General features: G+C 42.3%; 1 protein-coding gene across 2 annotated transcripts in view; it reads right to left on the bottom strand.

The window, feature by feature from the left end:
- Positions 1 to 26495, bottom strand: part of TSPAN12 (tetraspanin 12) — a 79829-nt gene that overhangs the window by 46258 nt on the left and 7076 nt on the right. For both annotated transcript variants that reach the window (XM_054988992.1, XM_054988991.1), the window contains exon 3: positions 817 to 899. In XM_054988992.1, coding sequence (XP_054844967.1) covers positions 817 to 899 — 83 coding nt within the window. The remainder of the gene's footprint in view (positions 1 to 816; positions 900 to 26495) is intronic.

A 26495-nucleotide genomic window follows, 5' to 3' on the forward strand; every position in this document is an offset into this window, starting at 1 on the left:
TTGGTGAAGTGAGTTTCTACCAGTGGACTTGTTTTAGTTCCTTCTAACTTGCCTCTTATAATTTATAAAATCAGGGTAGAAAATGCCATTTTTCTCTTTGAAGACCATGTACCCCCCACCCCCCACCCAAACTGTCTGAAGGATTGGTGACTACAAGAGAAAAGGTGCTGTGGCTCAGAAGTTCCAACCCAAGGAAAGTCCATCTCGGCTCGTCTTTGCCAGTTTTCCACTGTGTGTGTAAAATGGCTCTTTTTACAAGGCCTTTGACTGGTTATGCTGCTCACAGGTGATAACGGCTTTGTCTCTGCTGTTAGTTTTAATGATGCTAATGACAAACCAAGATTGTCCACTGGCTGAGAACCGTGTGTGTTTTTGTAATAGAAATTTAGTGTTTTTAAATCCACACTGAGGGATCTTTTTTAATGGGCTATAAATTTTTAAAAACAAAATAAATAAATCTGGAGCTTGGCTCCTCCATAACTGTTTCTAATGGAGTACGTAAAAACGTTAGAGAAGATCAAGACCTCAGGTACTCTAAATAAAGGCCTTTCCTGCATATAAAGAGACATTAGAAGAACAAGTTACAAAGTTTTCACTGAATTCTCTGTCTGACAGACATGTATCCCACCCACTAGTTCTGCATTATGACGTTTCCACCAGTCATTCCTTCACTCCCACATTGAGCATCAGAAATATGGAAATCAACACGGCTCCCACATTACCTCAGCCGGTTGTAACACATGTTCAAAACCTTGAGAAATGCAAGTAGGACTAAGATTTATGGCCTTGAAGATACAGTTTTAGGGTTAGGCCTACCTTGTTTCTGCGGTTAGAGTGAGAACATTATTCAGGTAGTCCCTCATCCAGGCAGAAACTCCTAAAATTGTGATGGACATCAACTGAAAAAAAAACAGGCATTTTATTTAGCAAACACTTCTCATCTAGGGCAGGCTCCACTATAAGCTTTATAAGCAGTTGCCCTTACACAAAATAATTTTTCTGTACTTAGTGCTGCAAGCAGATGTATTATCAAAGTATTACTTCTCTAAATACACCAATCTGCTCCTCTCCAATTTACTAATACCTTGGAAGAACACATTTCTCAATGGAGTGATTTCAGTGTTGACTGTTCTCCTCAAAACTGTACTCCTCAGAGAGAGTACAAGCCTTGAGGTTTTATTTTCTGCTTGCTATAAGATTAACAATTCCTGCTGAGATTTCATAATAGAAATCCACCAGCTACCATGACATAAAAAGGCAGTAACTTCTGAAGGAAAATGTGGTACCATTGTATAATAAATTATCAGATTACTAGGGACAAAGGACAGGCACCCTTGTTCAAGATGGTATACGGAAAATAAAACACTTGTGTGGCTATGGCAGAATACATAGCCAGCTCAGAGGAATGAATTAAGTTATATTTAATGGGAGAGATTCTAGTTGTTGATGTTTTAAAAAACCTTTTGTAAACTTCTGAATAATACCTGGAGTTGTTGAGCCTCTCTACAGAAAGCATCTTACACAAGGACACTCCAGAGTAGAGAGATGCAACGTTAGCCAGGAAGCATAGTTTTAAAAGACACAGCTGGCAGAGATCACTCCCCAGAGGGTTTGTTAATTTCATCTTTGCCTCCCCAAACGCTCTGTCAATTTCACCTCCCCTTTGGGGGAGCTCTGTAGATGACCAGGCAAATGTAACACTTCAGTAGTGCAACCCTCTGCAGTTAGTCCAGCCTAAACCCATTGATTTTAACTGGTTTAGGCCAATTCAGTTCTGCATAAAGATTGCACTGCTAATTCTGTAACCATTTTTAACAAATGAGAACTGGGCTACAGGATCGCGAGTTCCTCTCTTACGCTTGCTTATCATAATACGTGGAATCTGATGTCATGGGAAGATGGATTCTTTTAACCTTAAAATTTATCCTTTGAAGTGCCCCCCTCCTCATTAAAAACCCCACAGAAGTTTCAGGAAAAATTACAATATATGCAGTATTTCTTTCCTATAAAACATACATTTTATTTATTTATTTAATACATTTATTATCTGCCTTTCTAGCCAAAGTGGCCTACTTATATTTTTAACTTACAAACTTGTAACTTTTACAACTCAAAGTGCATCATTCATAAATAACTTAACATATGAAATTGTACTATTTGGCCTATTTATGGAATTAAAAATTATAAATGCCTTAGTTTTCTACAAGCAAATTACAAATGTACCTAATCATATTGAGGTGACGAGAGAGGAGGTCCTACGACTGATAGACAATTTTAAAACTAACAGATCACCAGGCCCGGATGGCATACATCCAAGAGTTCTGAAAGAACTCAAATGTGAATTTGTGGATTTCCTGTCAAAGATATGTAACCTTTCATTAACATCTGCCTCTATTCCTGAGGACTGGAAGGTAGCTAATGTCACTCCCATCTTTAAAATGGGTTCCAGAGGAGAGCTGGGAAATTACAGGCCAGTCTGTCTAACGTCAATACCGAGTAAGTTGGTGGAAACCGTTATTAAAGAATTAGTATGCACATTGATGAACAAAAGCTATTGAGGAAGACTCAGCATGGGTTCTATAAGGGAAGATCTTGTCTCACGAACCTGTTAGAGTTCTTTGAGGGAGTGAACAAACATGTGGACAAGGGGGAACCAATAGATGTTGCCTACCTGGACTTCCAGAAAGCTTTTGATAAAGTTCATCATCAAAGGCTGCTAAGTAAGCTCAATAGTCATGGGATAAAAGGACAAGTCCTCTCGTGGATCAAAAACTGGCTAATGAATAGGAAACGCAGAGTGAGTATAAATGGGCAATATTCACAGTGGAGGGTGGTAAGCAGTGGAGTACCACAGGGCTCAGTATTGGGTCTGGTGCTTTTTAACTTGTTCGTTAATGATTTGGAGTTGGGAGTAAGCTGTGAAGTGGCTAAGTTTGCTGATGACACTAAATTGTTCAGGGTGGTGAGAATCAAGGAGGATTGTGAGGCACTCCAAAGGGATCTGTCGAGGCTGGGCGAGTGGGCATCAATGTGGCAAATGAGGTTCAACGTGGCCAAGTGCAAAGTAATGCACATTGGGGCCCAAAATCCCAAATATAAATACACAATGATGGGGTCCAAACTGGCGGAGACTGACCAAGAGAGACAGATCTTGGAGTCGTGGTGGATAACTCACTGAAAATGTCGATAAAGTGTGCGACGGCAATAAAAAAGGCCAGTGCTACGCTGGGGATTATTAGGAAGGGAATTGAAAACAAATCAGCTAGTATCATAATGCCACCGTATAAATCAATAGTACTGCTTCATTTGGAATACTGTGTACAATTCTGGTCACCGCACCTCAAAAAAGATATAGCACTGGGAAAAGTGCAGAAAAGGGCAACTAGAATGATTAAAGGGATGGAACACTTCCCCTATGAAGAAAGGTTAAAGCGCTTGGGGCTCTTTAGCTTGGAGAAACAATGACTGAGGGGTGACATGATAGAGGTTTACAAGATTATACATGGGATAGAGAAGGTAGGGCCAAGCTACAAGTGACGAATGGCAATTGAACGGCAAGTGGAATGAGTGGAGCGCAAGTGAACAGGGAGAAATACACTTGCCGTTCAAGTGTCATTCGTCACTTGTAGCTTCGCCCGTAGAGAAAGTATTTTTCTCCCTTTCTCACAATACAAGAACTCGTGCGCACTCAATGAAATTGCTGAGCAGTCAGGTTAGAACGGATAAAAGTAAGTACTTCTTCACCCAAAGGGTGATTAACACATGGAATTCACTGCCTCAGGAAGTGGTGGCAGCTTCAAGTATAGACAGCTTCAAGAGGGGATTGGATAAACATATGGAGCAGAGGTCCATCAGTGGCTACAAGCCACAAGGTATAGATGGAGCTCTCTGTCTAGGGCAGTGATGCTCTGTCTTCTTGGTGTTTGGGGGGGCCATCAGTGGGAGGGCTTCTAGTGTCCCTTCGCCACTGGCAGACCTCCTGAGGACACCTGGTTTTGGCCACTGCGTGACACAGAGTGTTGGACTGGATGGGCCATTGGTCTGATCCAACATGGCTTCTCTTACGTTCTTATGTTCTTATCCTTGAGAAAGAGAGATGGAAACTTGCTACTTCAATTTTTGCTCTCTGAGAGGTAGAGAAAAAATAAAAACTTGAAATTATAAAATGCATTTTGTAGAAAACAAATAAAATGTATTATTTGTATAGAAACAGTCTCATACAGCCTTAGTAAGCCTACCTGTATATCTGGATATCAAGTGAAACATTATCATATTGAAAACACTGAACTGTTTAATAACAAGTGAAGACCAGCCAGCCCACCTAACTGACTCACTCTGCCTGCCTGCTAACTGCAGCAACTCCCCCACCTGCCTGCCTTAAGTGGGAGGACAGCTTCTCTTTCATATGGTGGAGGAGGCAGTTGAAGGGTCTCCTCCTCCCCCATCAACCCCCCTGCAGCCCTGCTGCCTCAGTGGCAAACGCAGCAGAAAAATCTCCTGCTCCTCTTTTTCCTGCCTGCCTCCAGTGGTGCCACCTCATAGCTGGGAGACAGTGACAGCTCCACTTTCTCCTCCTCCGCCCACCTCCAATGCTAGCGCCCCCAAAAGCAAGGGTGATTGGGACAGTGGATTCCACTCGTTCCTGCTTTCCTCCTGTTTGCCTTAGGGATGCAGTGAAATGCCACACATGCGTGCCCTGGAAGCCCCAATAATGTGACTTGCAGTTGAAAACCAAAAGCTACAGAGTCTCAGTGGGGCTAAACTGGCACCAAACATAGCAAATTGCTAACTTGGCCCCAAAGAGATGCTATCGCTTTGAGATACTGATCAGGACCAGCCACCCCCCACCACTCCACCATCCACCACTTCAAGGTAAGGAGGCTGGCAACTCTAGTTTGCATGCCCCCTGGGGGGATAGTTGTCTGTTCCTGTGCAAGTGCAGACAACTATTAATTATTTGGGTGTATTGTAACCCCTCTCTTTGTTTAGTTTTAAACACCCAGGTTTACCGAAATATATCTTTCATGTCCACATGGCCCCAGTTGATAGATTTAAGTATCCACAGATGGAGCCATGCTGACTGACAGATAACTGATGTATTATCAAACACATTATAATATATTAATAAATATGCCAGAATTATTCACATTTAAGTAATAAACATATGCTTGAAATTATGTTTTATCTACAATATACACAGGAATTACCATGATCTGATGCTTTAGATTGTCTTTCATAAAAATCTTCCAACTACATATTTTGAGTCAATTAAAACTTATCTGAAAAAGCATTTCATTCATTCCCAAAAGGAAAACATTTCATCTCAGGTATTTTTTCAGTAGAATTTTTCCATAGAAAAAAATGAAGTATTTTATTTAAAAAAAAAATCTTTGCATTTTTCAGGATTGAAAGCAATGACAAACAGTAGAAAATGGTGGAGGAAGAATGCTAACAGTCAGGGCTTATTTCAGCTGGAAAGCATCCCGGAACTGCTTGAAAATGGTCACATGGCTGGTGGCCCCGCCCCCTGATCTCCAGACCTCAGAGTGCAATCTAAACTCCCCTCTGTCTGGAGATCAGGGGGCGGGGCCACCAGCCATGTGACCATTTTCTCCAAGGGCAACCCACTGAGTTCCACCACCTCCTTTCCCAGAAAAAAAGCCCTGCTAACAGTGAATAGAAAACAGAAGGTTAGAGAGCTGGTTAGAAAATCCAGGACAACCTGACATGATCTGTGAGCCACTAACAGAAAAACAAGAATTTACCAATACTATTCGTTTAGCCTCTGCATACCGTACACATAAAACCCCTATCTACCTATTTATACCATCTGGGTATCTTTCAATTGACCCTTTGCAGCTCCTCTGCTTTGCCTTAAGGGAAAGACAGATGCACAGTTACCTTTTACCCCTTTTGCGGTGCCATCCTAAGCAGAGTTCTATGCTTCTAAGTCAATCGACTTAAACTGACTTAGAAGGGTGTTACTCTACTTAGGATGGCACTAGTTAACTGCATCACAGTTCATAACTGCAACACAAGCCATTTCAACTGTAGCTTCTAATCATTCTGAGAATACTTTTAAAAATAACACTTGTTTTTTTTATTTTATTTTTTATATTTATATTTTTATTATTATTATTAATTTAATTTTTAATTAATTATTTTAAAAAATAAAAATACCTCTTGTGTCTCAAACAGTAGTACTTGATTTTATGCTATATTCTCTTGAAAAGCAAATTTTAAGAAAAAAATAGAGTTGATGAATGAGCAATTACTATAGTCCACAGGAAACCATGCAAAGCTGAATTTGATATATTTGTGGCCGGAATGTCAGAAGAACCAGAGAACAGCTGCTACGGCAACTTGTCTTCTTGGCATGTAATAAGGTTTCAGCTAAGAAATCTGCAAGCATGCCAGATAGTATGTAGTCAATAAAGTGCTCGCCCAGTTTCCACACTCCTCAGTCACCTTTTCCAAGGAACAGAAGACAGAAAAGGTTGTATTTAGTCCTAGAGTGACAGTATTTAAAATTCTACTCAAAAGAACTATTCACTTCCCAGTAGATAAGCTGGTGAAACTTCATTGTGTCTGCTACAAGAGGAGACTGTTGAATGGAACAATCAGAGGACCAGTTCCTATAGAGACATATATCACTTCGGCTGCATCCACACGTTGTTGAACATTGCGATAGATTCATGTGCCATTGGATTTTCCTATGAGGACAAGATAACCTGGTTGCAAATTACTGTTATATTACAATGTTAGTGCAACGAACAACAAATGTTCAGCTTTGATCACTGAACTGGATGATTCACAACTGGCTATGCAAATGGCCTCCAAGGAAGAGCATGGGCTTTGAAGAGAGAAGAAACCTCGGTCTGGGGAGTTTTGAGTACTTTTTCACATGATTTAGTCGCTAACTGATGATGCAATCTTTGGGGAATAAACATGATGTGGGAACAGGACCTTTACTGCAGCCATCCATGATAAGATTATGAACAACTGCTCCATAATAGAATAGATGAAATACCAAGATGAAATGTTTATACAAATTTTCAGATTATATATTATACTCCAGGCCTCAGTGATATGCTTCATATATTGTAGTTTCCTAGATCATTCATGGGAAGCTGCTTCACTCATAACAAAATTCTCTCAGAATCCTTGGCCGTCGTCACACGGGCATCTCTTCCGTTAAATTTACAGCATATAGCGTCCTACCTGTTATCGGCACAGTAACGTTTCTTTGGGTCACCTAACGGCTCTTCGCGCCACCAGCTGTCCACACCGAAGCACTCTGTTCTGTTCTCTCTAACCGCGCAGAAGCAGCTCCCCCCCCTTTTTTTTATTATTCTGGCGTTTAATTCCGCTATAACGGAATAACAGCATATAAACATTCCGTTAGAGCAAAACGTTACGACCCTTTTGTTTTTCCAACTTTGAAATTATATAAATAGCCCTTTGCCTGCAGAAAACTCCCTGTCTGATGTGATCCCCATCGCTGAAGACTCTGCCATGGCGATTGAGTCATTTTTACTTCAGCAGAAAGTTTGCATTGTGTTATGGCGTTATGGCGTTATAAGGACATAATAAAATTTTTTAAAGGGGAGTCGCAGGACGAAATGGATTCTGGGATTGAAGGGAGGGCATAGGACGTTGCGAGGCGAAATACATCGATGTGAGGCATTCACACTGAGGCACAAAATAGCGCGACTATCAAGCACAAAGCAGGAGAGAGAAAATCGCTACAGTGTTGGAATAAGGTGGGTGTTTGCCGGGAAATAGCGCCATTTTAGCGCTAAATAAAAGCCCGTGTGACGACGGCCATACTCTTGAAATTTGTATGATACACTCATGGCCCAGTGACTGCCAGGACGATAGAAAAGAGTCCAGTAACACCTTTAAGACTAACCAACTTTATTGTAGCATAAGCTTTCAAGAGCCATAGCTCTCTTCATCAGAAGCATCTGGACTCTTTGCTATTTTGCTACGGCAGACTAACACGGCTAACTCCTCTGGATCTAGGAGAGTATGATGGCTCAGGGCCAAGCTACAAGTGACGAATGACACTTGAACGGCAAGTGGATTGAGTGGAGCGCAAGTGGAGGGCAAGTGAACAGGGAGGAATACACTTGCCATTCAAGTGTCATTCATCACTTGTAGCTTGGCCCTCAGTCAGACTACTAAAGCCCAAAGATATGCTTCAGGGAGCTCAGACCTACCCTCTGTAACTTCCAACACAATGGCCGTCGTCACACGGGCTTTTATTTAGCGCTAAAATGGCGCTATTTCCTGGCAAACACCCACCTTATTCCAACACTGTAACGATTTTCTCTCTTCTGCTTTGTGCTTGATAGTCGCGCTATTTTGTGCCTCAGTGTGAATGCCTCACATCGATGTATTTCGCCTCGCAACGTCCTATGCCCTCCCTTCAATCCCAGAATCCATTTCGTCCTGCGACTCCCCTTTTTAAAATTTAATCATGTCCTTATAACGCCATAACGCCATAACACAATGCAAACTTTCTGCTGAAGTAAAAATGACTCAATCGCCATGGCAGAGTCTTCAGCGATGGGGATCACATCAGACAGGGAGTTTTCTGTGGGCAAAGGGCTATTTATATAATTTCAAAGTTGGAAAAACAAAAGGGTCGTAACGTCTTGCTCTAACGGAATGTTTATATGCTGTTATTCCGTTATAGCGGAATTAAACGCCAGAATAATAAAAAGGGGGGGGGAGCTGCTTCTGCGCGGTTAGAGAGAACAGAACAGAGTACTTCGGTGTGGACAGCTGGTGGCGCGAAGAGCCGTTAGGTGACCCAAAGAAACGTTACTGTGCCGATAACAGGTAGGACGCTATATGCTGTAAATTTAACAGAAGAGATGCCCGTGTGACGACGGCCAATGTCCTTGCGCGTGATGCACGAACTATCTGATTGTGTCCAAATAAACGGATATCATAAAGAAACATTTCTGTCCTGATAGCTATTCTGTTCTTGCCCCAATCACCTTGAACAATTAACAAAAAGATTAAAAGCTAATTCCTCCATTAGCTTGTCCCAGATCTGTTAGACAATCTGGGTCTCATGGGCTAAGAAGACCAAAAATGCCATCTTCAGAAACATCTTTTCTCCATGGAGGGCGAAATCACAAATCGTTATCCGAAGGAGATGCTATCCACGATGCACCATATGCTGATACAGGAATAAGGATGCTGGATTCTATTTTAGTACATTAGTTTTGATGAGCCAATACTTATAAAACAACTGACTGAACTCCAAAAAGGAAGAGAGAAAAATACATCAGAGGATATATTGACTATCCATGCAGTGTTAATCTTATGCTTTTAATTAGGAAGGAAAAAAACAAGTGGGGGACGTGGGAGGGTTTCTCATTTCCCCTTCCTCCACTATTTCCTCTTTCCCTTTGCTGAAAACCCCCTTAAGCATCTTCCCTTTTCCGGTTATCTTCCTACCCACCAGCCAACCCATCTTTTTCTGCACCCCTGTCTTCAGCTTTCCCTCCTCCTGGCAGCCTCTACCAAGAACCAGTTGCATGGTGCCAGCTGGGAACAGTTCCACGGTGAGGAATATGCAAGGACTTATGGAAGGGCACTGTATTTCTCCCATGCTATTTCCTCTTTCTCTTCTCCTGGCAGCCCCCATATCCTCACCTTTTCCTGCTTCCTTCTCTCCTTCCCACCAAACTACCTATCTTTTATCTGCCAGGAGACCCAAAGCAGCTTACATCATTCACTTCACCTCCATTTTATCCTCACAACAACCCTGAGAGACAGGTTAGGCTGAGAGTGTGGGACTGACCCAACACCACCCAGAAAATGCCACGGGAGAATGGGGATTCAAACCTGGGTGTCCCAGATCCTGGTATGAAACTCTAACTGCTGCTCTAGAATCACAGACTGATAGGGTTGGAAGGGACTTTCAAGTTCATCTAGTCCAACCCCCTGGACATTGCAGGAAATTCACAACTACCTCCCCTTCCCCCTCCCACACACACACACCCAGTGCCCCCTCACTCCATGCCCAGACGATGGCAAAACGCTGTCAAGATCCCTAGCCGAACTGGCCTGGGGAAAATTGCTACCTGACCCCAAGGTGGCAATTGGCATTACCCTGGGCAAGTAAGAAGGGGCCACAAGAACTAAGCACTGATGTAACCCTTCCTGCCCTCCCTCTCATGATATGCCCAGGATCACAGAATGAGCCTTGCTGTCAGATGGCCATCTAGCCTCTGCTTAAAAACCTCGATAGGAGAGCCCACCACATCCCAAGGTAGCCTGTTTCCACTGAGGGATCGCTCTAACTGTCAGGAAGTTCTTCCTAAACTCTTTTCATTTAATTTCAACCTGTTGGTTCTGCTCCGACCTACATTGGCTTTCATGGAATGGCTGCTGTTGAACTGTAGTATGCAGCCAGGCCTGGGAGATTAATGCAAAGCTGGTAGTAGCAAGTTACCAGCTGGTTGCTGCAAGGTCTGACTCCCACAAGTTCTCTTTCAAAGGTAAAACAGTTCTTCAAAAGGCCCTGCCTCCTTCTCCTGTTTTTACTAAAAGAAATTAAGTCTTGAAGACTGTCAAATGTCAATACTGTTATTGTTGTCTAGTACCCTCCTCTGAGGTGCTGCTTGTGTAATTACAGAGAGTTTTAATGCTACAATGTATTTTTCTTCTTTTAGATTTCAATTTTTTTCTGCAAACATGGGGCTTTTTTAAGTTTGTGGAAAGATCTGTCTTGACTGTTCATATCTCTGGTCTCCAGACTTAAATAGCCACAGATTTGGCTATGCTGAGAATTAGATACAGTAAGAATTGGATTAAGATACAGTAAGGGAACAAGCCTAAGCAGCTAGGAAAATGTCACACCCAAAGAGAAGGATAAAAGTCATGCATACCAAGAAAACTAGCTCTCCTAAGCAGTCTTTCCAACGATTCCGGTGTTGGGGAAAACTTGATGATTGGTATCAGTAAAGCAAGTTTGTGATAAATTTGGGAAGGTAATATCCCTTAGAATTCACCAGGCCCTATAGAAGAAGCAAAGATCAAATTGCCTCTGTTAAACAAGTTCAGCTTATAGCAATAGCTATATGTTTTTCATGATCCTTCTCTTTCCTTTCAAAATGACTGCAATAATAAGATAACGCCATCCAGATACTAGAACGGGGAATTCCTGTTGTTCAATATTTAAGCGTTCCTATTCCTTTGAAACAAAGGGTACTAAAATTGCATGGAGCCTACAAGTGCCATAGAAAAATATTTTGCTCAAGTTCCCCAAATCTCTTTTGAGAGGGGAAAGAGGGGAACAAGGTTTATCTCAGCCTTTTTTGCAAACATGTTTTGGTTTTGGAAGCCAGAAAGGAAGGAAAGGGGGGCAGAGGACAGATACAATCCTAGACGGGGGCTACTACAAAAAAGACTGTATGTTCGTCAGGAGAATCCCAAAAGGGAAGAAAAAGAGATCAGGGATACATGCTCCAACAGCAGACAAGTATAATTTTCACACATGACAAGCTACACCTACGCTTTCCATGTAGGAAGTTCATACTGTTCAAACTAAACCTTACAAAGAAATAACATGAAATGAAAAGGCCAGGATTTATCTCCAGATAAATTTATTTAGAATGTGGCAGTTCTAGAAGTTACTAGATTAGGAGAACAAAGTTCAAGTCCTCTACTCAGCTATGACTCTTATTGGGTACCCTTAGACCGGACACACACACTTTTGCCTAACTTACCTTGTAAGGTTGCTGTGAAGATAAAAACAAGGAGACAATAATGTATGTTGCCCTATGTTTGTTTATTTATTTAAAACATTTCTACACCACCTTTCCACCAAAATAGGGTCCCCAAGGCAGCAAACATCAAAACATTAAAATTTTTCAACATTAGAAACATATATATGAAATACTTCAATAAAAAATATAACTACAGAAGCACCCATAACAACACAACATGGCCTATAACAGTAACTAGGGGTACACCAAACAAAACAAGAAAAGTCTTCACCTGCTGGCAGAAGACAACAATAGAGGGAGATGGACAAATCTCCCTGGAGAGGGAGTACCAAAGTTTTGGTGCTGTGACCAAGCAGGCCCTTTCTCGGGTAGCCACCAGTCTAGCCTAAGATGGCAGGGGGAACTGAAGATGACTACAGTGGACAGATAGGTTCATATCGGAGAAGGTATGCTTGCCCCATGCTATAGAGGGCTTTAAAGTTCAAAACCCAGGGGTTTTTTTTCTTGGAAAAGAGGTGGCAGAACTCTCAAGAGGGAAGTGAGGAAGAAACACATGGGTATCTTTGAAATAATATTATTTTCAAGCACTATTGTCGAGTATTTCCGTTCCACCGCGTTCTCCCTGAAAAAAAGCCCTGCCTGCACCTTGAATTGGGCTGGGAAGCTAGTATAGATGGGACAAGACTGGAGTGATATGGTCCCTGTGATCTCACTCCAGTCAACATTCTGGCTACAGCATTCTGTAGCCAACTGTAGTTTCTTGACAGACTTCAAGAGCGCTCACTAGTCCTCGTAGGCTACATTCCCTACTCTGTCTCTACAGGCTATTACACAAATTATACATATAATTCTGAGCCGAGTGCATGTGAAGTTTATGACGGCATATGCCCAACATTCAAGAAAGTGCTCAGAAATTTTATACCCTCTTGATTCTGCATCAAGTCCAACAACTGCCTGATACTGCTTAGCTGTCTGAAATAAGAATTCTCACAAGCAATATTTTTGGGTTCCTGTCACCAAAACAAACATAGAGCCAGTTTGGTGTAGTGGTAAAGAGTGGTAGGACTCTAATCTGGAGAACTCCACTCCTCCACTTTAAGCCAGCTGGGTGATCTTGCGTCAGTCACAGCTCTCTCAGAGCTCTCTCAGCCCCACCAACCTCACAGGGTGATTGTTATGGGGATAATAATGACAGACTTTGTAAACCACTCTGATTGGGTGTTGTCCTGCAGAGCGGTATATAAATCTAATATTATTATTATTAAATCCCCCAGCCACCATTCCCTTTTTGTTTTTCTAAAAATTAGAATCCAGAGAGGGAAAAATCCCAGTCACCCATCACAACTTCCCCAGTTAAGCCATAGCAACTCCTTTTTACTGACAATCTCTGTAGCACTCTATGTCCTCCCCACGCTGTGATGAAATAAAATTCACAGAGTCCTCACCTTGTTTTGAGCTGGAACCTTTTCCCCTGCCACCCTCTTAATTCCAGAAGAGAATTTCCAGACATTTGTTCAATTGTTCTCATCCTCCATTCTGGAACTCAACAAAGCAGGCTGGCTAAGCTTAATCATTTCCTCCTGGCAAGTTTATCTACCCAAACAGAAAAAATCCAGTCCTCCTCTGTGTGGCTACCAACAGTCCTTTGAATGACACCCATTCCCGCAACCCTCTCCAGCTCATATAATAATATCATTTGATTTATATACTGCCTTTCAGGACAACTTAACACCTACTCAGATCAGTTTATGAAGTATGTTATTATTATCCTCACAACAATCACCCTGTGAGGCAGATGGGGCCGAGAAAGCTCTGAGAGAGCTGTGACTGACCCAAGGTCACCCAGCCAGCTTCAAGCAGACGAGTTGGGAATCAAACCCAGCTCTTAACCATTACACCAAATGTACACTCCTCTCATTGGGCCCAGCTAGGGTTCTTGTGGATCCTGATTGTGCTCTAGATAGAAAGGCAGTTAGTGATGTACTTTCCACTCAACTAGAACACCTCTCATCCAGTGTATAGAACATACTCTGATGCCACTGGGCCTCTTGCTGTAATATTCCCTTTTATTTGTAGGTTGGGATTAGGGTACTCACAGGTTCCTTCTCTCAGATTATAAGGTTGTTAACCTCCAGGTGAGGCCTGGAAATCTCCTGGAATAACAATTCATCTCTAGATGATAGAGATCAATTCCCCCGGAGAAAATGGCTTCGTCGGAACATGGACTCTATGGCATTATTCGTACCTCTCCTATCCAAACCCCACCTTCCCAAGATCCACCCCCAAATCTCCAGGAATTCCCCCACCTAGAGTTGGCAATGGGGCAAAAGAAAAATCTCCCTGTAAAGGGAGTTCCAAAGTTTGGGTGCTAGGTTCATATGGTACAGTTCGGTATGCTCAAAACAACATCTATTTATTAACAAGAAGACACAAGGATGTGAGCAACTGGTTTCAGAACAAGAGGGCCCATGCAGTCTTCTAGCTAACAAACTAATCAGTGATTCTACTCCATGAAACTAAACCAACTCACATAAATATCAGAAGGGAAATGAACCTTTCCATTGTAATGCATACCACACTTGGGATACGGCTAGAAACTCTGATGGATGGTAACTAATGCAGGAGCCAGGGGGAAAGGGGTAGAGAGGCAGCTGGCTAAAAAGAGAACCTATCTGGGATATTAACATGGGAGGATCTGAATAGAATAAGCAAGGCAAGGGAGTGCTGGAGGCTAGGCTACAGCGTCCTTAGCCAAAAACACAGCCACAAAGAGACGTGGTGGAAATATCTAGACTAGGGGAGGGGTCACTTGAATAGGGCAGAGGGGCCAAAGCACATCTGCCCTTGGAACTCCTGAAATAGCAACCCACAGATGGCTTCCAGATGGATGTTGCAACCCATCTACATCTTTGTCATTTCAGGAGCAAAGAGGAAAGAACGCCATAGGATGGTTTGATGTGACCTGCAGATCTTCCATTGTCTAGACCTGTTTAACAAAATCTCCCATGAGTAGAAAAGAACATAGTTTTATAGAGTCTGATATTCGTTTTAAGAAGCAATTGTGAGACATCTGTAATAATCAGTTGGTATGGCAACTCCATAATCTTATGCTCAGCTGGCCGCAAAACATTTTATGAAGGGTTTGTTTTTTAAATAATTAACATTAACCTAATATCTCTTTGGATTATGGATGTCCAAAGATAGATATGTGTGAAGAATAAACTGGGTAATATACCTCCCGCACACCCAGAAAGAAACAGCCTGGTTATTACCCAGACAAAGACAACACATAAGTGGAAGCCATCTGGCATCTGGATTATATATTCAATATGCACTTTTGGCTTTTGACTGCAGGAAAAAAAAATCATCGGCCCACACAGCATCTGTGCTTCTAATATAATTTGTTCTTCTCAACACTTCCTCCTACTGAATTTTGAAGATTTCCAGATGAATCTTTCCCGTCTGTATCTCCAGATTCCAAATGACACACTCTACAATTACACAGGAGTTATGTTAATTTACAAGACAAAATAAGGATTGTCTAGCCTCCCTCTTTCCCCTTAGTAGGCAAAATTAAAACAAGCATTCAATAAAATTAGGAGCTGGAATTCCTGTACAAAAATTAACCTTTAGTGCTTCGTGTCTGTATTAAACAAACACAAGCATTTCCCCCTCAGTGTGTGTCAATAAATCAGGAACACAAATTCCCACTGGCTTTCTCACACAAATTTGCTCCTTTATAATATGGACTCAGCCCAGTTATACCAGAGCACTTGTTTGGATCCCAAACACTTGGCCATGGTCCATTAGTGCTGATACTCCTGCTGAGATTGACACAAACTGGGTCTTTCATGCGCTCTTTTATGAGCACGGGAACACTCTAAGCACACCAGGGAATTTCCCATTAATAAGCAGAGTATTTCCCATGACAGAAAAGAAGAGGACTTTGGACCACATCCCTTGGGTGTGGTACACCAAACTTTAAAAACTATTAGCCCTATATCCACAGGCAAGTGGTCAACACATTCAAAAAAATCACATGGTACAGTCCTACTGGAACTATACCACTTCAGACTTGAATTGCAGACACCTAATCGGCCCAGGAAGCGGCAGGCCCACTCGCCTCCCTGAGTGCTGGAGAAGCACCTAGCCAGCTCAGCCTCCTCCTCCAAGTTAGGGAAGCAACAGGCATGCAGACCCAGCCGGGGGCAGGGATGACGTCACTAAAGTTATGTTATCACGCAGGAGTTGGGAGTGCATGCGCTTCAATGAGTGCTAGGGGCCCCGTCCATTTTGGGGGGGAAGGCCATCTGGCAATTCTAGGCACAAAAATAACCACGGATGCCATACTGAAGATTGTTGTACTAGTCCAAGGCAACCATATGGAATGTGAGTTCCTTAAACAGCATGCGATTTAAAAAAAAAAAAAAACTGGTGTCTTTTGGCATTGGAAATGTCAGTATATCAGTACTAAGATCCCAATTTCTCTTTGCAGATATCAGCTGTGGTACATTATAAACATAACACAACAGTAACCAATTCAACATTTTCAACTTGTTACAGATGGCTGCCCAAATCATTCTGGTTTCATTTTAAACCATCAGGATGTTATATAGTCATCACCGTGAAATTGCTACTTTAAAATTTCCCTGGATGAGCTAACTATCATGATTGCCGGGGAAATAAGTGATGAATCCACACAGACTGACATTTAGAACTCAAGCTACGTTTGCTCAATTTAAATTAGATATTTATTTAATTGCACAGAAAAGAAGCAGTCACTTAAAGTTGCAACTTTAATTGTTAATATAGACATGACAGAAACACAGTGTTATGCAACCTAAATGAAACCATCCAAACTATTTTTTTCCCAGCCAGGGCCTTTAGAAACCTACTGGCCACAGTTAAATTAGGCATTCCAGAACATATACATCCTTCCTCTAAATTACTTTATATGAAATAAAAGCTTGCTAAAATCAATAGATTTAACTTCTAAATCATGGTCCCAATCCATGGAATATTAACCACAACTAAGAACACTTACTAATGACCAAGCAATACCAGGACAACCACTCTCACTCCACCATTTCATGGCTATCATCCTGTCAAGAGATATATGGCAATGTGTGAGGTAAAATGGTTGCCTGTATGGGCAGTGCATTCCTTTGAAATCATGCATTAGTCATAATTAATCCCTATTCTATTACTTTCCATTACTAATAGGACTTCATTGTCATCAACTTTTGCTGGATTGTTACCAAGCTGTTTAGGACTGGATTGTTAGAAACCACAAAGATACCATTACTCATACTGATTTAGTTAACTTACTGCCACAAGAAGCTACACTAGCTCTCAAGTTCCAGACTGCAAGTCAGAATACAATTAAGAAGATGTATCTGCAGTAGAGATGGGGGCATGAACCGAAATACAAACCAAAATTCATGATGAACCAGGCTGGTTTGTGGTTCGTGAGCCAGCAGTTTGTCAGATCCCATTTCTGACAAACCGCCATGAACTTTAGGCTGGTTCATTTGGTTCGTTTTTCAGTTCATCACTGCAGACAGCCTGGCGCCAATCAGTTTCCTAGGCAACAGGGGATGGACTTCCTGCAGACCTTCTGCTGACCAGGCAGTGGTGATTTGCTGGCCCGGAAGTGACATTTTCACGAACCAAAACAAACCAATTCATGAACTGGGGCAGGTTCGTGAAAGTTTGTGGTTCGTGAAACATGACGAACCACAAACCACATGGATCGGTTTTTTTCTGGTTCGTGCCCATCTCTAATCCGCAGTTAAACTAGCTAAACTGCAATCCTGAATACTCTTCCCTGGAAATCCAACCAACATCCAAGATACATACTTCTAAATAAATAAACTAAGATGGTAGGCTACAGATCTTTAAATATGTTTCTTTAGAAGTTATGGCCATATGCGGCCCGATCATGTATATTTACTAAAAACAAAGCCCACTGAATTCAATTGGGTTTGTTTTAATTGACAGTGAACAGGACTGTAGCCTATCAGTTGAATTTGCTTCCATGCAAATGCTATTAGGATAAAGTTTGGGTTGCCAACAAGCATGAAGCAAAGTGTCCTGTTCCTTTAACAGAAGCTTCTTGTGTGGGAAAAGGGACCTGAAGTTTTTCATAGGCTGGAGGGGAAACAACATCACATGGTAAATAACAGCCTATTAAACCTCTATTAAAGGGACCAGACATTTTTTTCTCCAGGAGGTTGGAAACCCTAAACAAGTGCCAGCCTCATACATATGAACTCTGAACTCCTATTCTAGTTCTAGCCTGACAAACATCTTGCCCTGATGCCATAAAGTTTCATTAATTCCAAAGTTATGTATACAATAAAAAACAGAGAAATCAGGTAGTAAATGGTCACACTAAAAGGTCTTCATTCCTATAAGTATATTGCAAGGAAAATTGAAGAGATGTATTGAAGAGAAGCTGAAAAACATGTCAAAGGTTTTCAGTACAAACTTTTCACTTGGGAGAAGATTTTTCCACCTTGGTTTAGTCTGAACTTGTCTTCTTTTAAAAAAAAATAACAAGACAATCAACATAAGCCCCTTATGCACTCACTGAAATGAAGGTTTCTTCCAGCCGGCTAAATACCTGTCTAGTTAAAGCAAGAAAAATGGGACCAAATATAAACATGTGGACTTGGCAGCTGTGTAGCTTCCCAATGATCAAGTTGTAACCAGTACCAGAAAAACTGCAGCAATTTATGAGGGAGTATTCCATGGTCCAATTTAGAATTTAATTTCACCGTCAATAAACCTGCCAGGTTTGTGGCACTTTTAAGAAATGAAGGAGTGCGACATAGAGGCTTAGAAACCTATCAATAAATTGAAAGTCCATCGTTCAAATCCTGCCTGTTACACAAACCCATTACGTATCTCTTAACCTCAGCGCTAATCTGCAGTGTGGGAGATAATACAGGCTAGCACAGCACAGCTGTTGTTCAGAGTAATGAAATAATAATGTCGGTGGCCACATTGGTCCATAGCAAAATCCAGAAACAGAAGCTACATAAGACCAACCAAAATAACACAACCACCTTGGTGGCTCTCATGAGGGAAGAAAGGGAGGGTATACATTTCAAATTATAAACAAACAGAAAGATAAACAAGTTTTAAAAACCCATTTTGCAAGCTTTCAACTACTTCAGAAATCTTCTGGCTAGATGTTAAAAAGCAAGCATCTAGCTGGATGAAGAGCTCTGGAGAACCTGAAAGCTTACACAATGCGTTGTGTGTTATTTTGGTCGGTCTCGATAAATGGTATTATGTGGCTTCTGTTTTTAAAGCTACAATGTGTGTGAAGAGCTAAGCTTATATATACTAAGGATTACTCTTAGAATTTCTACGGAATATTACCAAAGAGGCTACAGGTTTTGCTTCCTTTCTTTTCACCTTCCCAGTCCGCATGCAGCCACAGCCTACCCTTCTGACTTGCTTCTAATATCAAAACCCAAGTTGGAGAAGAGCATCAGGGGACAGGGGCTACAGCGAGTTGACAACATATGGAAGGGGAGAGTCCACGTCCTTAAACCAGACACTCCATCCTCTGCCCCACATTCCAGGCAACAGTAGCACAGCTGCCTTTAAACATATGGATCTGTCACTATTACATCAAGTTTGGCCCTTGTTTGCTAGAAATTTAATGGAAACCTAAGCCCATTCAAGAACCAGAAAGCAAAGCACAGCAGAAGGCAGTTCCATCAGAAAATACCAGCTCTGTGCAATGAGTCCCTCTCATACATATTTACATCAGAAGGAACTATGATTTTTCACAGAAAAATGAAAGAAGACACCCACAGGAGTGGCCGACCTTTCAAACTCTGCTGGAGGTTATTATGGCTTAGTGGTCTAAACATCTGGCTTGGAATCTTTATTCTCAGTGGAACTATCTGTTCAAATTAAGCTGGCCTTGGTTTAAATTGGAGTGCCGAACTACACAGTCAATTGGGTTGATATTTTCCAGTCTTAATTTTTTTAAAAAAATACTGCCATTCCTCAGACTGGTTTTGGATATTAAACACAGTCCATCACTGTCCCTTTGCAACACAGTGTTTTAGCCACAGGCAAATCTCTCTCTTGTGCACCCACCATGCCTTTGTAGAAGCTAAAACTGTTCATATATTGCAATTGCTCTGGACATTTACACATGCAATTGCATGTAAGCACAAACAGGCATGTGGCTGTGGGCAAAACAGTCCCCATTCCACATTCACAGTTTTCAGTGCAACCGGCTCTTCAGAAGATGGAAACAATCCTACAGTCAAGTTTAATGAGGTCAGAATAGGGATGCCAGACCCCCGCCAGGGAGTCTTACCTGGCCAGCAGGGGGAAGTGCACCATCCATGTGCGCTCCCCTGCAGCGCTGCGTGCTCCCGTGCACTGCAGCCACCTGGATGAGGCCCATTTTGGCCCAGATCAGGCCTGGATTGAGGGCGCTGCGGCACGCAGAAGCATTCCTGCGCTCCACAGCAGCCCGAAACACGCCCATTTTGGCCTAGATAGGGCTCGTTTCAGGCCTCTGTCTGGATCGGGCCCGTTTTTGGCCACTGTGGAGTGCAGGAGCGCTCCCGCACTCTGCAGCTGCTCAAAACGGGCCCAATCCACACAAAAACAGGCCCGAAACGAGCCCGATCTGGGCTGAAACTGGCGCATTTTGGGCCACTGTGTAGGGCTGGAGTGCTCCTGCACGCCACAGCGTCCCCAATCCGGGCCCCTAGGGAGCGGGAGCGCGCTCCCAGGGGCCACGTGATACGTCATTTGCCGAAAGTGACTCCATCGCGCTTGCAGGACCGCATGTGCACTTTGCACGTGCACCCCCCCCACCCCCACAGCTAAGTGCCAGGATCCAATCCCCCGCCGGGAGGTTGAAGGGGCCTGGCAACCTTAGGTCAGAATGTATTCAGCACTAACGGGCATTGCTTGTTCTCTAAAATTTCTCTAAAATCAATAGACTCTCATGAACACATAAAGTTGGACTATCAACATCAATATTGTCTACTCTGCATGCATCTGATGAAGAGAGCTGTGTTTCTCGAAAGCTTATGCTACAATAAAATAGGTTAGTCTTAAAGGTGCTACTGGACTCTTTACTATTTTGCAACTACAGACTAACACGGCTAATTCCTCTGGATCTTTGTTTATACATTGCATCCTAGTATATGATTCTGATTCTAAACTCTGCATAATAGCAATCATTCAGTTTTACAATCCACATAATTAATAATTCACAGAAACACCAGGACCATATTTTGAGGAATATCTTTGTGAGAGTTGCAAGAATAATTTTAATCCTTGAACACTAGCATTTACTGAAACGATATATATCCAAGAGTTTTCTAGTCTTCCACACACGATTACATAACAAAGGGCCAGTCAGTATCGTTTAGTAACCACTAAGAGCCATCTTACACAGATTTATGCTGTTCTAACCTCACTGACTTCAATGGACTAAGAAAGAGTGTAGTTCTGTTTAGGCTGGAACTTCGACAGGAGACGTGGGTTTAACTGCTTGCTCAGTCACTCACAATGCTCATTTTACCTCAGAGCCAAGCTACAACTGATGAATGACACATGCCTGGCAAGTGAACAGACTCACGTCTATTCCTCCCTGTTCACTTGTTCATTACGTGACTGAGGGCCAAGCTACACATGACGAAAGACACTTGCCTGGCAAGTGGATTGAGTGGAGGGCAAGTGAACAGGGAGAAATACACTTGCCGTTCAAGTGTCATTCGTCACTTGTAGCTTGGCCCTCAGAGCAAGTGAATGGCAAGTGAACAGGGGGGAATCACGTGAGACTGTTCACTTGCCTGGCAAGTGTCATTCATCACTTGTAGCTTGGCTCCAAGTCTAACATACTTCCCAAGCTGGCGGGTGCAAAAGTGTACCCTTTCAAGTTTTTGTTAGTGGTGTCCCCTGGAACCTACCCAATGGTCAATGGAAATGGACCCTCCACGCCCTTACAGTTGCTACAAGAATTACACAACAACACTGGAGATTCAAAACCACACTTCCCATAATTCATTGGACTGAGGTCCTTAAAAACTTATCAACAGTTGAACGTATTGCATATAGAAGACAAGTGTATGGACTTATTTTTTAGAAATCTAGAGACTTACAGAAGCTTTATTAAAAATAAATAAATACATATTTTTTAAAAAAATTAAAAAGTTTTAGTTGATAGTTATTTTTGCCCCTTGCTAAATGTATCTAGCAGCTTCAGGATAATATTACCATTTAAATTTTCTATTAATAGATTCCTCCCCCCATTTTTCAGGGCAAATGACACAAAGTATGCTGAGTTCTTTCCTGAAGGAGAGGCTTTCCTTTCCTCCAGGAAAGGCAGAACATCCTCCTAAGAAAACATATGTGTTAAGTCGGATCAGCAGTTCATCCTCTCTCCAACACTTGACAGTTGAAAATTTACAATGCTGAAATTCATAATGACAAAAAAGCCTCTTTATTAAGTGCTCCGTTCCTGGCACTGGTGAGAGTCCAGTTTACAGGACATCCGGTCCTCGACCATCTGGAGCACGCCCTTGAGTAATCCACTGACAATGCAATCCTATGCAGAATTATTGCCATCTAAACCCAACTCTACATAGGATTGCACTGTGAGTGTCTGTTCTTCCATGAATTTGCCTAGCTCACACAGGAGGAGATTCCGCTCTTTTTTATTCCTGAAGCAGGTTGATTTCTTAAGAGATCCTGTCGTGTCTGGATTAGGTAAGGGAATAAACCTCAGCACCGTCTTCCATTTTTCTATATGATCCCTGACTTCATACGCCTCACTCACAGGGTGACAAATTACAGCCAGCATGCAGCGAACCAATTTTTGTGGCTCCCCAGGTACTCCTAAGAACAAAATTGAATGCATTGCCTGAAGCCTAGCACAATGTCCACCTCAGTACCTTGAAAAGCACAGTTATATTTGGCATTCAATTTGAGAATTGCCAATTTTCCCTGGTTTAGTAAACACAACCTAGTACGCAGAATGAAGGATCAGAAACCAATGCTATCTTTTATGCCACTTTATTGTATATAATAGGTAATGTATCTTAAAAGCAGCAGCCCTCTAAGAAGCTGTTATAACAAGCCTGTACTATGACAATAAAGCAACCGTTGCTGGCTTGGAACACCAAGTTTGGGCCTGCCCAGAGTAGATAGCTGGGGGGGGGGGGGGGATGACATCTTTAAAGAAATACCTTCCCATCAATAGCTGTCTTATATTTAGTTGAAATCAGGCACAAGCAATATAAAAGCCTAGTAGTCAATCTGCTGAGGAGAGTTTATGCTAACACTTCATGGTTAGTTGAGTTTGTCCATCAGCCCTTACAATACAGCCCCGTACAAACATATCTATGAATTATTACTAACGCATGCCTTGCTTGTTTATTTATTTAGACATGTATAACCCAATTTACTTCCCAGAGCAGCTTACAACATCATTCTCCCTTCCTCCATTTTGTCCTCTTAAGAACGGGGAAGAGCCATGGCTCAATGAAAGGGCATCTGCTTGGCATGCAGAAGGCCTCAAGTTCAAACCTGGGCATCTCCACTTTAAAAAAACGATCCACGCCCTATTTACAAGTTGTAGTGAATGTACGTACAATCCACGTACAGTGTACACTTGATCACTCTTTGTATGCGCCTCAAGTTATAGTCAACACAGGAAACTCATGTTGTAGTCAACACATGGACAGCTGATCATGCGATACAAACCTAAATTTATTCAGGTACTGGCCCACACTTTCATTCGTAAAGTGATGTGCCTTGACTCTTTCTTACAAACAGATGTATACGCACTTACAGGATGTACATGCGATCACTGTAACATGGGCTTAGGTACAATTTATTTTTATTTACTTTGTTTACACCCATCTTACTCCCCAACAGGGACCCAAAGCAACTTACATTGTTTTTCTTGCCTCCATTTTATCCACACAGCAACCCTATGAGTTAAGTTAGGCTGCGAGTGCATGACTGGTCAAAGGGAGGGTTGCCAGCCTCCAGGTGGTAGCTGGAGATCTCCAGGCAACAGAGATCAGTTCCCCTGGAGAAAATGGCTGCTATGAAGGGTGAACTCTAGGTATTATACCCCACTGAGGCCCCTCCCCTCTCCAAACCCTGCCTTCTCTAGGCTCCCCCCCCAAATCTCCCAGAATTTCCCAACCTGGACCTGGCAACACTAGCCCAAGGTCACCCAGCAAGCTTCCATGTAGCAGGAGGTGATGTGAAAGACCTCCACTCAAGACCCTGGAGAGAAAATGCCAGTCTCAGTAAATAATCTTGACACTGACAGATCAACGGTCTGATGTAGTATAAGGCAGCTTTATGTCACTTGGTCTACCTCCCTTTGAGGTAGATCATGTCACCCAGGGAGCCTCCATGGCAAAGCAGGGATTCAGACCTGGGTCTCCCACATCCTAGACCAGGGGTGGCCAAACTTGCTTAATGTAAGAGCCACTTAGAATAAATGTCAGATGTTTGAGAGCCACAAGACATGATGCGTTCAAGTGACTTCAGATGAAGAGATGGGTTTGGAGGAGTGTCCTGAAAATGATATCACAGGAAGGGGTGGGGTTTTGGTGCAGTATGCTGGAAGTGACATCATCAGGAGGGGTGGAGCTTAGGAAGAGCCATCACTTGACCTTTGACTTGTAAGTGAAATCAGAAAAGTGATGTCACATTCTTGCTAGGCTTCACTCCCAAGTCCCCAGGTAATTTCTGAGTTAGACCTGACAACCCCAACATTTTTATTGAATATATGAAAGTCATGGAAAGAAAGAAGGAAGGGGAAAAGGAAAAGGGAGGGAAAGACATGGAAAGAAAGAAGGAAAGAAGGAAAGGGAGGGAGGGATAGACATGAAAAAGGAGGAAAGGGAAAGGAGGTAGGGAAATAAACTAAAATAAAATATAATGTATGGCCACAGCGATACTCAGAGACCACTGGGAGCTGCACAATATGTCTAGAAGAGCCACATGTGGCTCCCGAGCCGCAGTCTGCCCATCCCTGTCCTAGACCAAAACTCTAAACACTTCACCACACCAGCTCTCTGCTTTTAACCCTGGTTAAGGTCTCAAGTAAAAACTGAAAAAATGGTTTTGATTGGCAATGTTGAGCCCTGCCCCTATGCAGAATGTTAGGGGAGAGGAGAGAGATTAGCAAGGCCTTCCTGTTATATTGCAAGCAAAGAAGCTGGAGAGAGAGGGAGACTGTATCTGATCAAACCAAGGTTTGCATCCAATCACTGGCTTAGGGCCAAGCTACACATGACAAATGACACTTGAACAGCAAGTGTATTTCTCCCTGTTCACTTGCCCTCCACTCGATCCACTTGCCGTTCAAGTGTCATTCGTCATGTGTAGCTTGGCCCTTAGTCATTCAGAAGGAATGCTTAGCTACATACACATTTTGTCTGTATGTTAAAGAGGGTTTGTTTGAGCCATCTGGTGATCCTCTACATAGTAAATGATGACAGCGATGATTGTGTAGTGTAATTCAATACCTTTCATTTTTATTGTGTTGTGATTTATTTTTATGCTACTGGGATATCTTGCTGCATTACTGTTTCATTAGCCATTGGCTGTTTTATTAGTGGTTATGGTGTGGTTGATTGTTGCTTTGTTATTTTTAAATGATTTGAACCAGTTCCTTTTATGCAAGCCATTTCTAGGACTGTCTGAATTGAGAGACCAGGGACAAACATCTCAAATAAACACTTGCCATTCCAGAATAGCAGCCATTACAAAAATTCCGTGCCAACCATTCTAGCCCTTGCCGCATTTTGATATGCGCTATGCAGCCCTTTGTAATTCTTTCTGAAGAAGTCTTTAAAGGAGGGGAACGGCTGTGATGACAGCGCTTCTGAATCTCCAAAAGACGCATCAGTCTGAATCGTTGGACGACAAGGCGAGAGCCACGCTTTGCCAAAGCACATCAAACAGCTCTTTGAAATATAAAGAAAAGATCATCACCCTTGAAGGTGTGGACTTGAGCCCAGTCTAAAACAATCAAAGTACAGTGGAAACCCACAAGTTGGGGGAAGTACTGGAAAAGACTATATACAAAGATGGTAATAAATGTTTATAAATATTTATAAACAGATAGTAGGTAAAGTGCAAAGTGTACAAGTGCTATACTCTAATATAAATATAGTCATATAAATAGAATGATATAAATAATTCCAGAAAACCCAATCTTCAGTAAATATCCTTATACAAAAATGTCTATGTACATAATATCAGCAACAGCCTGGAAGTCAAGCAGACGTAGCCCAGCAACACAAATCGGAGTAATGCTTGTTCTCTTCTCTCCTCTAGGTGTGGACACAAGCGGTGCTCCTGAAGATTATATGTAGGTATCCAACAGGTAAATATAAGTAGGTACCATTTTACTTGTCTTTCTATATTATTTTTAACAGGTGGACCCAAAGCAACCCTGAATTTATATAGACCTAACAAGAAACCAGTTGGGGAAAACTTGTTTCATTGAGAGCCAGTTTGGTGTAGTGGTTAAGAGCGTGGGACTCCAATCTGGAGAGCTGGGTTTGATTCCCCACTCTTCCACTTGAAGGCAGCTGGGTGACCTTGGGCTAGTCTCAGCTCTCTGGAGCTCTCTCACCCCCACCCACCTCACAGGGTGTTTTGTTGTAGGGATAATAATGGCATACTTTGTAAACCGCTCTGAGTGGGCATTAAGTTGTCCTGAAG

This window comes from Eublepharis macularius, chromosome 9 (assembly GCF_028583425.1).
Source record: "Eublepharis macularius isolate TG4126 chromosome 9, MPM_Emac_v1.0, whole genome shotgun sequence".
Lineage (NCBI taxonomy): Eukaryota > Metazoa > Chordata > Lepidosauria > Squamata > Eublepharidae > Eublepharis > Eublepharis macularius.